Source organism: Sinocyclocheilus grahami, unplaced genomic scaffold, assembly GCF_001515645.1.
Source record: "Sinocyclocheilus grahami isolate Dianchi unplaced genomic scaffold, SAMN03320097.WGS_v1.1 scaffold61.1, whole genome shotgun sequence".
Classification (NCBI taxonomy): domain Eukaryota; kingdom Metazoa; phylum Chordata; class Actinopteri; order Cypriniformes; family Cyprinidae; genus Sinocyclocheilus; species Sinocyclocheilus grahami.
This window is the reverse complement of record NW_015505240.1, coordinates 2,699,996-2,713,180: the sequence shown is the minus strand read 5'-3', so window position 1 is coordinate 2,713,180 and position 13,185 is coordinate 2,699,996. Positions and strand designations below refer to the sequence as shown.

Below are 13,185 nucleotides of genomic sequence, written 5' to 3'. Positions count from 1 at the left end.
TATATTGAAAAAAAATAATAACATTTTTTATATGATTCATTCTTCTCCACATTTTTCTCTTCGTTCTTCTTGCATCTCATCTTTCTGTTTCCTCTGAGAGCTGAGTGAGATTCTGAAGGCCACGAATGGAGGAGATCAATTGTTCTTTGATACAAACAGAAACCCTCTCCTTCTCTCTCTCTTTCTTATTAGTATGTATACAGCATATAAATATCTAGAGCATGTGAATGAGATACACAGTGTGTGTTTGTGTCTCGGTGTCCTTGTTATATGCTCTATAGTGTTTATTAGCATTGTCACTGACTCTCCCTCATTCTAGCATGAATTCAGTCATTCGTTTACATCTCGCTCTGTTAAAAACACAATCGATGGATCTATCGCTTTCAATCCGAATTGGATGACAATCGAGGATGGGCACAAGATAAGCAAGAGCACCCCATGTCACTATTGATTTTGTCAACAATTTCAACAATTTCAGCTTTATTCACAACAAACCTCTGCGTGTTGACCGATCTCCATCCTTTATTTCCCACCGGCGTTCTGCTCGCTGTCGATGGCATGCATTCATCACTGGTTTTCTCTATTTCTCTCTGTGTAGATCTCGCTGGAGGAGATCGAACGAATCATGTCTGGCCAGGAGTTTAAAGAAGGAGCTGAACTATCAGATAGGTGGAGCCACGGCTACAGTAACCACAGTTCACCTGGCAACAGTATCTCCGAGGGCGGTCAGACCTTATCTTTTTCCGCGCTGTCAACCAGGTGTGACCCGAATGAGATGTTCAGACGCTATTACACACGGACGCGCTGACCTGCATCTGTCCTTTTCATGTGCAGGGACAAATGGCTTTGATTAAATTGAATTAGGAGATGTTTGTGTTGTGGAACAAACAACATACTACACACACGAGCAAAAAGTGGAAACAAGACAAGGAAACGCTCAAAATTGATGCTATTAATATTTTTTTAATTCATTGATTTATTGTGCGTGATACTGTGAAGACAAATTCATTTTTTTTTTCATAATCATGCATAAAAATGTAATATATGTGTTGTGGAATGTACCACATGCTATATCAAACATGAGCTAAGAGTTGCTATTTTTACTGTTTACATTTTTGAATATATTGTGTATGTTATTCCAAAGCAATTTTTTTTCATAATCTTTAAAAAATAATTCATACTACAACAAACATAAGCAGAGAGTTCAAACAACAAAGAAACACTCAAAGTTGATGCTATTTTAATTCACTATCACAAATAATAAAAATGTTTGTTTTCATAATTTTTAATTAAATATAATCTTTGTCCCACCTCTCAAACAACTTTCTTATTCTTCAGTCTTTTCCATAAATAGACACTTTTCACCATCTGGTCAATTCCTAATGGATACAATTTAATAGATAAAATAAATAAATCTGATTATCTTTTTCACTTTTAAATGTGTGACGAGTTATTATCGTTATCTAAAAAACTAAAAAAAAGTTTGTTACTTTATATAAACGTTAACCGAAATAAAATATTGAATACTTAAAATGATTTCATTTCATCTAGTTGCCAAGGCAACATTTGCCATTTTGGTTAAGTTGAAGTACTAAAATAACTAAAACTAATAAATGTATTTAAAACTTAAGAAATGTTATATAGATATATCAAAAAAACTCAAACTAAAATAAAAATAGTAAAAACACACAACAAAATTAATAAACTTAAAGAAAATTTTAAAAATAAACTAAAAAGAGAAAATATAAAAATAAAACCTAATTCAAAATATTAACAAAACCTATAAAAGTATATCGATGATACTAAAATTACACTGTTGCAAATACGGTTTCATGTTGACTTTTGGCTTTTATATCAAATTCCATTGATATACTAAGATTGCTTTTGCATATATGTCATGTATGATGTATAATTTCCTTTCTTGTTCTCTCTGCAGCCGTTCTGTGGATGTGAGCACATACCCTGCATCCTGTAGAGATCAGTGCAGCAGTCCTCAGCTGACACACTCTTTCCTGTTGTGTAAATATCCTTTACCGCCCTCTACTGGCAGCAGCCTGAAGACGCAATTGCACACACTGTCAACCCAGCTACTTGCTGCTGAAGATCTCACACCTCTCACTACACCCATGGTCATAGAAGAGGGGTAAGACTATATCAATTCTATAGAACCCAGCCTTAAACACATAATTGAAAAGGTTTTCATTGTTCGTTTAGGGGGGCATTTACATAGAAAGTCTTAAAGACACTGAAACAAAACCAGCCTGTTTAATTCTAAGGTTCTGTCATTTATTCAGGTATAATGTGACTCAATCGGAGCTGTTGGCTCTGCTGTGCCGTATAGCTGATGAGCTGTTATTCAGACAGATTGTCTGGCTGAAGCGTTTACCCTTCTACAGCAATCTGTCCATCAAAGACTGCACTCGTTTACTGGGGGCTTCCTGGCATCAGCTCATCCTGCTCTCCTCACTCACTGTGCACAGCGGACAGATACTGGGAGAACTGGCCAACATCACACACCAGTACACACCGTCAAGCCTAACACTACAGGGGTGAGCTAAATGTGTATGAACAGGAATGCACAGTAACTCCACCCACCGTAAAATCTCATTGGTCTAAAATATCTATGAATGTATACATGTGTGTGTATGCAGGTTTGGTGAGGATGCTATGGAGGTCATGGAGAGTTTAAATTTTCTCTTCCGTAAGTTTCATCAACTAAATATCAGCAGTGAGGAGTACAGCTGCTTAAAGACCATCACCCTGCTCAATAAAGGTAATACACACACTACACTAACCTTGCTTTACACTGAGATCTTTGTGGCCATAGCAGCTGTGTGTAATTTGAGTGTGTGTGTGTGTGTGTGTTGTAGATATGGCAGGTTTGTGCAACATATCCACACTGGAACAGTTGAGTGAACGTTACTGGTCCGTGTGTCGTGACCTGACAGAACGACTCTACCCTCGTCGACCCAAACGCTTCTCTGACATCATCACCTGCCTTTCCGAGATACGCCACACCTCAGGTGTGTATCTGTATAATACTAGAGGGAAATTGCGGGAGAGAGTTAATGAACCCAAAAAGATACATTTTTCTTAAATTGTTCAAAAGTTTGGGGTCAGTACAATTTTTTGAAACTATAGAGTAATAGAGTAGAGTAGTATATCAATAGAAATTAATACTTTTATTCAGCAAGGACGCATTAAATTGGATAAAAAGGACATTTATAATATCACAAAAAATATATATTTAAATTAAATGTTGTTTTTTTAACTTTCTATTCATCAAAGATTCCTGAAAAAAACATACATCACAGTTTTCACAACAATATTAAGCAGCACAACTGTTTTCAACATTGATAATAATAAGAATTGTTTCATGAGCAGCAAATCAGCATATTAGAATGATTTCCGAAGGATCATGTGACTCTGAAGACTGGGGTGATTCAGCTTTGCATCACAGAAATAAATTACATTTTAAAAAAGATTCAAATAGAGAACTGTTATTTTAAACTGCAATAATATTCCACAATATTACTGTATTTCTGCTCCAATAGATGCAGCCTGCTGAGCATAAGAGTCTTTTTTTCAGTGGTGTGTTTTAAAGCTACAGTTCACTCATCTCAACCTCATTTTGTTACAAATCTTTGACTGTCAGCGGCTTACAAATGATGATATTCTCAGCTTATTTCCAGCATTTAGTGGAAAACCTAAAAACAGATCAAAAACATGTTTAGCTTCAAATTAGTTTTATCCACAAATCACTGCAGCTGCTTGCTGTGGAGTATTTCATAGAGATTTATTATTTCCTATTTAAAATCCTGTTGCGCATCTACTTCATGATACTGCAAGAAATCGTCAGTTTGTATATGGAACAATTAGCCAATCAAAATGTAACTCTGCTAATTATGTTATTATTGGTTATAGGTAAGATGATGGCCATTCCATTGGAGCAGCTCCCACTGCTGTTTAAGGCGGTACTGTACTCCTGCACAACCAATCAAAACCCCTGGCTAGCCAGCATCTCCACCTCCAAGACATAAGCCATGACTCCAACTAGTGTTTTAGTCCCCCCCCCCCGCAATGTATTTATTACATGACAAAGTTGAATGTAAAACTCTTAACAGATTTGTGTGTGATTTCGAAGTGTACCAAATGTAGCGATTTACCAAATTAGATTTCAAGATGCCTGCAAAGATTACCCCAGGAACATGACTTTTGAAGGTAAAAGCCTTTGGAAAACCACAAACTCTATGACCATTGTGTTAATGATTAAAATTAAAAGAAAAACCACAAATGAACGCACTGCAAGCCATTGTTGAATAATGCAGCCTCTAGCTATGATATGAAATGTCCTTGTGTTACAGGATGTCACTGATAAAATATGCCTGATAAAATAGTGAAGATGCCAAGGTGCTGAATTTCATTAAAAAAAAAACAATGTTTCTTATTCAGATGATAGCTACATTTGAGCTATAGAGATTTAAATAGTCAAAATGATCATCCGCAGCTCACAAGTTTGAGTACCAAAGCTTAGTGTGCCACAATATACATGCTGTTGACCATAATTTTTTCAGGATGGAGACTTCCGGTAATCTTTGAGCCAGTTGCCGGGGTAACGAAATGCAATAAGCACACTCTTTATCCCAGGTGTGTGTGTGTGTATTTCCTCTCACACATGTCTTCAAGGAAGTGTGAATGTTTGAACAGGGTTTATGTGTTTGTATTTTGGCGTAGTTGTAGATTTGTTGGAAATGTAATTCCTCATTTCATTGTTTTGATCATTTTTATTCCCGTTTTTGAACATGTTATTATGTGTTTTACCTGTTACCAGAGGAGCCATTTCTCAGGAAGGCCAGAGGGTTGAGTTTGATGAAACCTCATCGTGTTGTACAGAGGAACATTCCAAATATTACTAAACATTGGAATTTCATGTGGTTTTAACCTTCCATTCCTTCTTTGAAAGGTTACATTTCTGTTTTTAGCCACAGCAGCAGACAATGAGAGGGTTGAGTATAGCGGCACGTTCGAGGATAGCATGCGAGGGTCGCTCTGATAGATAGTGGAGAAGGGGGGTAATCATTTTCTTTGTGCGTGCCATGTTTCTCTCTGTTTTTTTATCATCTGAGGCCTTGAAGTGTGTCTGTAATTGATTACATAAAGACCGGGCGAAAACGGACTGTATCGCTCAGCTGTCTGTCCTTCTGTTGATATTCATTGTTCATCTGTTTAGCATCGTATTTTTCTTCTCTGCATTTGAATGTTTACAGCATTTAAAATTACATTGTACCTATTTTTGTTTCATAAAGAAGGCCTCTGTATGTTGATTTATTATCAGTGTCTCTGTTTGTTCTTCTCTACGGTGCTCTACGATCCATATTGTGTTTTCCTGGTTCTGAGGCCTTGCAGATCCAGACTAACATGCTCTATGACCGTTTTAGTCAATATGTGTTCAGTTTAAGGCCATCTATGTGCCAAACGTTGACAAATGTCTCTAGTAGTCTATATACACCTGATTTACATTCATTCTCTTCTGGAAAAACAGAACAAAATTATTGATGACTCACCCTGCACCACACAGATTTTTGTTCAATCAAATATGTATACATTGACTCTCCCTATGTTCACAAACTACTTTAATAAATACATATATAGACATATTTTATATATAAAATCGACATCTTTAATTGAAATAAATGAACTTTTCCATGACATTCTAATTTATTGAGATGCACCTGTATATTATCTTCATGAATTGAGAATGAAGCCTAAGCAAAATTACCGGAAGACTGGACATTGAGAGAGAGAAAAAAGTTTATTAATGTGTAAATTGTCTAAATCTCAGACGTCAAAACTTGCAGAGTTGCCTTTAAGTGCTGAATATAGAAGCATGTCTTTGTCTCTTTTTGACTTGTGAGCAGAATTTTTGAGTGTCCACTTGAACTAATTTAGATGTCCATGACCTTGTCACTTTTCATTCAGTTTTCTTTCCTCTCTATCTCCTTTTCTCCATCACAATCTGTTATGATCGAGTAGTTTGGCTAAACTGAACAATACAACATATTTAGCAAACTTAGAGAGTCAGATATCCTCAATCATTATACAGAATAATAGAGTTCTATGAGAGTTCTAAGTGAAGATCCTGTTTCCTGTGTCAGGCTCCGCCCCTTCCTGCAGGGAGTGCAGAAATTGTTTTTAGCACAACTCTCCTTCTCTTCCTATTTCTCTCACTATACTCCTAAAAAGAAAACTTATTTCCTACATCCTCTCATAAGACATTTTGGTGACTGATTCTCTCTGTAAAAACATTCAATCACATCTTTTACCTTTCCACAACTAGAAACATGCAGTTTCGTATCTTAAAAATTTACGAAATTGATTGATTCCCTGTAATGTTGCACTATTTACATTAAATATGATGCTAAAATATATATTTTTAAAAATATTTTTTAAATCAACGGACCAGTAGCTAACTAAAATTAGTCTCTTTTACATTACAAGGGCAAACGTGCTTACATCGGGCAAATTTGTATGTGTAAATGAAAAATTATCATATTAATTGTTCAATCCCTTTATGTGGACTCGTCCTGTTGTGTCTTTTTCATACTTTTTGCTTTTTCCCGCGCTTTGTGAGAGCCATTCACAGCAGTGAAGACAACAGTGACAGGTACAAAGCCAAATATTAACAGTTAATCGTTTCCAAATGTTGGCGGAAGCACATGTAATTAAAACGATAGTTTCAGATAGTTTAGTAGTTGCTTTTAACCATAAGGTTGTGTTTGAAAATCTTCTGAGCTTCATCCTATATGTTCCACTGATATGTTTTTAGAAAATACTTTACCAACTAGGCCTAATTGTTTCATTTACAGCCCTTGTTCATTTCCTGCAACTTATTTCAAATCTTACTACTATTTTTATTATAAGGGATTCTGCTACATGCATAACTAGAGAAGGAACTGTTTTAGTGGCTTATCTCATATTATCCACAACAAATAGGTGCCGCCACTGTTTTCCATGTTCAGCCTGATTAAAAATCATTGCAGAAGTTACAAGTACACCAACCAGAAGCATTAGACAGAGTTAAATATGAGCTCAGATTCCAAATATGATGTTGCTGACTGCAACAAAAATAAGATGTATTCCTTCAGTTGGCCAACAGTTGAACTATATATCTTATCAGAATAAATCATTCTTCCTCTCTAATTAATAATAATAAAACCAGTTTATTGAGCATGATATTGCCATTGCTGCCAATTTTCTGGAAATAGATCATTCTGTTTATGAGTTACAGTGATTTTTACTACAAATTCCATGCTTTTAAGTACAGCATCAATTAACGACTGTAAAAATCACTGTAACACATGGCCTCTTATGGCTTATTGCTTTAGTTTGTCATAGAGGGAACCAGAACAGCACTCATTGTCTTTCTTTCATAATTAAAGTGGTCATATGATGCTGCTAAAAAGAACATTATTTTGTGTATTTGGTGTAATGAAATGTGTTTATGCAGTTTAAGGTTAAAAAAACACATTATTTTCCACACACTGTACATTATTGTTTCTCCTCTATACCCCGCCTTTCTGAAACGCGTCGATTTTTACAAAGCTCAGCATTCTGAAAAAGCGAGGTGTGCTGTGATTGGCCAGCTATCCAGTGCGTTATGATTCGCCGAATACCTCAAGCGTGTGACGGAAATGTTACGCCCCTAACCATACTGTAATGATGCCCTGTCAGGCCGGAGCGATGAGACAAAAACATGAAAACCTATTATAAATGAGGCATTCGTTGCATCCAGTGGGGACATAATTATGGATTATAATGACTTATACTGTCTTTTTACGCGTTGTGTTGCATCGCGCCACGTAAACATAAAACCATGTCTGCATTTGTGATCGGAGAAATGACAAACAAGCCCTACTCTACACTGCCCGAAAAACTCGCTTAAAAATATATAAAATATAAAAACTCTTTAAATATAAAAAATGTACTTACAGTCTTTGAGTCAGAACAGCCGGCATTGTAGTCTACTCTCCCAGGATCAGGAAACACTCCTCCATAAAATGTGCTGCACACATCTGGATATTTGGTTTGAAGTGTTCTGGAACAGTGTTGTAAATACAACTTCTTTGCGTGAACATTTGGGCGGCGTTATGCAAATCTTCCCACAGAGCGACGTAGATATGTGGGGGCGTGTTAGAACGAGCCGTTTTAGGTAGGCGTGGCTGATACTTAACTTTTATAAAAAATATCTCTTTGGATTTGAGACTTTAGTCTTTGCAACTTTACAGATCTTCTTTATGCACCAAGAGCTTGTAACGCTCCAAAGAGAAAGGAAAAATTGAAATCGCATCATATGACCCCTTTAATAAATCTCTCTTTTTTTACTCACGATTTTTGTCATCTGTGTTAAACACACATACACAGTCACACAGGTTCACTCGGACATAAGTAATCTTATCTGAGCTGAATGTTCGAATACTCCTGATGGCTCAGATAAGAAACTAAAACACGAGACCTTCAAGCACTAAACACTCCTGATACACACACAGGCACATATAGCTGTTTTAATAAAGCCCCTGGTCAGAGTTAGTTATATGGCTGGCCGGTTATTTTTTTGTACATGAATTAGAGCGTTTGAAACAATATTTATAATGGGCTCAAGGTTTCGAGGGTCTCAGGGTGAAACATTTTTATGTCAGTGCAGCACAGAGAGCTCAGGGCCAGTGGCAATGACCAATGCCTCACTCACAAACACACACATACCACCTTCATTTTCTATCTAGTATATATTTTAATATATAAATAAAATATTAGAGATTTAAAAAAAAAAACTTTCTTTCGTTCAATGCCCAATGCTGCACTCACAAACACAAACACACACATACCACATATCTATCTATCTATCTTCTACAAACATCATATGAAAATCTCTAAATGCACTGTCTTTAGTCAAGTCAAAATGTTATTTATTGTGTGTGAATTAAACTACAATAGGTTACATAAACAAAACCAAGGAATCAGATCGAGTCTTGCATGTACTCACTTTTCACTTCATGTATTACTGAACAAACGGCATTCTTTGAACATAAAAGTTTTTATGATGCATACTTGATGGACAGACACAATCCTGCTGTTATAGACCAACATACTTAACACACTTGACATTTGTAAGTGTGTGTATTTGAGAAACAGTCTTCAGAAGTGTAGAAAGTGTAGAAAGGGTGAAGGACAGATAAGATGAGAGACCACCACGTTCTCACACACACACACACACACACCATGTTGAGACATTTTCGCACACTTCCAACACTCAAGCACACTACAGCAAGAGTGTTGAGTATATAAACCATTACATACAAGGTTAGGAATAATATTTTTTACACAAGCTGTCAATGAACTAATCTTACTTTTAACGAGTGCACTTAAGATGTAAAGTGTGGCCAGTATGAAAACAAATACTGTTTATTGATCCCCCCCCCCAATTCTCATTCTTATTCTTTTTTTCTTTCTTCTATTCATCTTTTATCCTGGAATATAATTTTATTCAACTATAGTTAAGTCATGTTGGTGGAAAGGCCTGGAAGGTCAAAGACTCTTTGAATTCCCCTTTCTCTTTTAAAAATAAAATCAGGCGCAATGTTCAGGTCTTATGTGAGCTAGATATGACAACTCCATTGGACGTTCGGGGTTTCGACCTTGCTTTTTGTTGAGGAGCACAAAGTCTCTTTCAGTCACTTAAAATGTTTATTTTTTCTGGAACAATATTTTGAATATATTTGAATATATTTAATTATAATAATGTGATTACTACATTATTACACATTATTATACTATAATTATATATTATAGTAGTATAATATTTATAGGATGAAATCATTAAAATTCTACATTATAATGTAGAATTTCTAATGATTTTATCCTATAAATATTATACTACTATGATATAATTTTAACTAATATAATGTACGAACAAATTCATTAAATATTTATTTAATACTGTTTTTGTTGCTATTCTTTAAATAATTAATTATATTTATTTTTATACCTTCAACAATATAGCAGTGATTTTCATTTATGCTACGTTATTTTTAATTTTTTTTGGGAAGGGGGTATATTTTGGCTGTCAAAAGGAAGTCAAGAACAGGGAAACAAAGTGTAAGAATTGCAGGCCTCATTGAACCAATTAGTCGTGTAGTCAGATGCATGTGATTCTTTCCTTCAAACGGCGACCTGTGACCTGTGTTTTAGTTCGGATGTTGTTCTGGCACTCGCCTTCTGGTCTGTGCTATTCAAATATTTCCCAGAAGTGTATTAATTAATATGCTAATGAGAAATTAAAGTGTGCCCGTCAGCTATTGTATTTATTGTGAGCAAACACATGTTCCACGTGCCTTTGATAGAGAATGAGAGCGCGAGGGACAGAGGTCTTCAGCACCTCCGCACGTTGTCTTTCACGGTCTTTATTGATCAAGTAGCACAATGACTGATGGGAAATACGCCATATGGAGACACTCGTGTGCACGAGTCACAGAATGACATTATTTTGTGCTTGTGTGTGTGCGGTTAGAAAACCAATACCGATTTGCTTCATTAAAAGAAATGAGAAGTTATCAATTTATGCTGTTAATGGCAGCTGCGCAGGACGATTTGATGCAGTGTGAAAACATGCAATTATACAGCTGTGTGTGTGTGTGTGGTTCAGGTATACCATACGTTATGGGGATAAAATGTCTCCACAAAGATGGCAATATCCAAAATCTTTGTCCTCGTGGGGAAATTTTTTGGTCCCCATGATGAAACAAGCTTATAAATCATACAGAATGAAGATTTTTGAAAATCTATAAATGCAAAAACTCAGTTTCCCGTGAGGGGTAGGTTTCGGTGCAGGGTTAGGGTAAGGGGATAGAAAATACAGTTTGTACAGTAGAAAAACCATTACGCCTACACTGTAAAAAATGTGTAATTTTAACTGTAACATTTTGTAAAAACGCTACGGAAAAAAACTGTTAATAGGTTAACAGTAAGTTCTCGTACTATATACAGGGAAAAACTGTAAAATATCTAACCAGGAATATCCCTTTAAAACATGATGTGTGTTTATGCGTGATACAAAGGACACACTGACTGTCATATGAAAATGCAACTTTCTCTTTTGATAATCAAATAAATATGAGGACGATAAATGTTTAAGTGTCAAGAAATAACAGCAATTCTTTGCTTTGATTTTCTGACACTATCATTAATCGTTTCATTTGATATGAAACAGCCTCTTCAAATCGAAATATTTCACGTGTGACTTTTGTTTTGCACTTGACACAGGCAAAACATCTGAAAAATCTATTTATGAAAAGGCACATTCTTGCATCGCAATAATTCATACTTTACAGTTTTTGAAATGGGTATCTATTTTCGTCGTGTTTTTTTTTGTTTACATGTTATTCTTGTAATTAGATGTCTTCAGCTCGACCAAAGAAACACCGGGATTTATTAGTCGAGTATGATTATGATGAAGATGATGGTGGAAGACAATCGTCAGTTGTTAGACCAATCAGATCTCAATGGGAGAAAAAAAGCACGTAAAATAGTAGTTTGATTATTTTATCTAGCCTCTAAATTACACTTTTAAAAAAATGTCATGAATAAACTGAAGGTTACATTAAGATGTGAAAGTGATATAAAGGTATAGATTAAAAAGGTACAAAAGCTGTCATTGGGGCGCTACCTTTTCAAAAGGTACACTTTTGTAAATTTGTAGGTGCGTATTAGTACATTAAAAGGACATATTAGTACCTAAAGTGTCAATTTTAGTACCTAAATGGTGCATATTAGTAATTTTTATTAGTAAAAAAAAAGACAGGTTTTGTAGGCCTACCTTTTTCATAAAATAAATATGTATGATAAATATATATATATATGCATATTAACAACAAAAATAGGTAGGTCGATTTGAAAGCAAAACTGTATGTGGATTTTTTTATTATTATTATACAATTCTCTGAAATTATTATTATAGTTAATTTGAAGCAATCGCTTGGAAACTGTATGATCCTCCCTAGTACCTGTTGCAGATAGGCGCTTCTTTCTGTCGCTTATCGACTCTGTGTGTGTGTGTGTGTGTGTGTGTGTGTCTGTGTGTGTGAATATGAGGGCATGTCTACTGTGTGAGCGCACGAGGCGAAACACTAAAGAGCTGCTGTCCTCGCACACATCACGCGGGGTTTTCTGGGGAAACATTCACGCACTGAGCCGGCAGGATCTCGCAGTGTCTCGGCTCTGGAGATTTCAATTCCTCGCGCACAGATCAGCAGCACTGAAGCACCGCAGAGGAGCAGAGAGTCACTGACAGGTAAGAGTTTCCTTTCACCTCAACATCACATGCTTTCATCTCAGTCATTTGAACCTTTTTGCATTTCAACCACAGAATGATTATTCTATTAATAAACTTAACGTTTTATAACACATAACCAGGTTCATAACAGCAGATGGAATATATTGATATTTAACAAAATAATACAAATAGGCATATGGTAGGCTAGTATTAGTTCTTAAATGACAACGCTGTAATATTTTCTCGTTTACTTGATGTAAGGTGATTTTATAAACATTTATTAAAATGTATTGTTAAAAATCGCAATGCTAAAATGTCAACTATAACATTTCATCGAAAGAAACTTAGATTTATCAGTGACAGGAAAGTAAATACCTTGCATGGTGTAGAAAAAAATTACGCAGAAATTGCTAGTAAATTGAACAAATAAATAAATTCTAATTCTGAAGTAGAAATAGGCCTGCAGAAATAGTTTTTCTTGTAAAACTCTTTGTTGTATTTACAGCTTCTAAAATATTTTGTACAGTGTAAATCGGTGTACATATTGAATTTGGTCATTTCAAGGCCTTATTATAACTCTTTTCACGTTATATTTAAAATAATTAAATCTAGCGTCAGCGAGGGTTTGGTGGATCAAAAGGCTATATTTTATACTATATTATTTTATGGCCTATATTATTAATATATTCTTTCTCTTTTTATTATTATTATTTCTAGAAAACCTTCAATGTTATGGTGCTGAACCATAGCAAGAACCATAGGCTATACAACGTTTTCGATCAGAAGAAGGTTGTTTGCTGAACCGCTATTTTAAAGTGTGTGTGTTAATATGTTTGTGCGCAGGCGCTCGGCGGGGCGGG

General features: G+C 35.4%; 1 protein-coding gene across 2 annotated transcripts in view; it reads left to right on the top strand.

The window, feature by feature from the left end:
- The window catches only part of LOC107584676 (nuclear receptor subfamily 6 group A member 1-B), a 28,351-nt gene extending 17,658 nt beyond the window's left edge, over positions 1 to 10,693 (top strand). Inside the window, exons 5-11 of one of the 2 annotated variants that reach the window (XR_001609169.1) lie at positions 599 to 759; positions 1,937 to 2,143; positions 2,295 to 2,549; positions 2,652 to 2,773; positions 2,871 to 3,023; positions 3,925 to 4,659; positions 10,677 to 10,693. Coding sequence is in view for 1 of the 2 variants with exons in the window: in XM_016271384.1 (XP_016126870.1) it covers positions 599 to 759; positions 1,937 to 2,143; positions 2,295 to 2,549; positions 2,652 to 2,773; positions 2,871 to 3,023; positions 3,925 to 4,040 (1,014 nt within the window). In the remaining variant the exon portion in view is untranslated. Of the gene's footprint in view, positions 1 to 598; positions 760 to 1,936; positions 2,144 to 2,294; positions 2,550 to 2,651; positions 2,774 to 2,870; positions 3,024 to 3,924; positions 5,307 to 10,676 lie in introns of those variants that run through there. The other variant, XM_016271384.1, reaches the window with a different exon arrangement.
- The last annotated feature ends 2,492 nt before the right edge of the window (positions 10,694 to 13,185 follow it).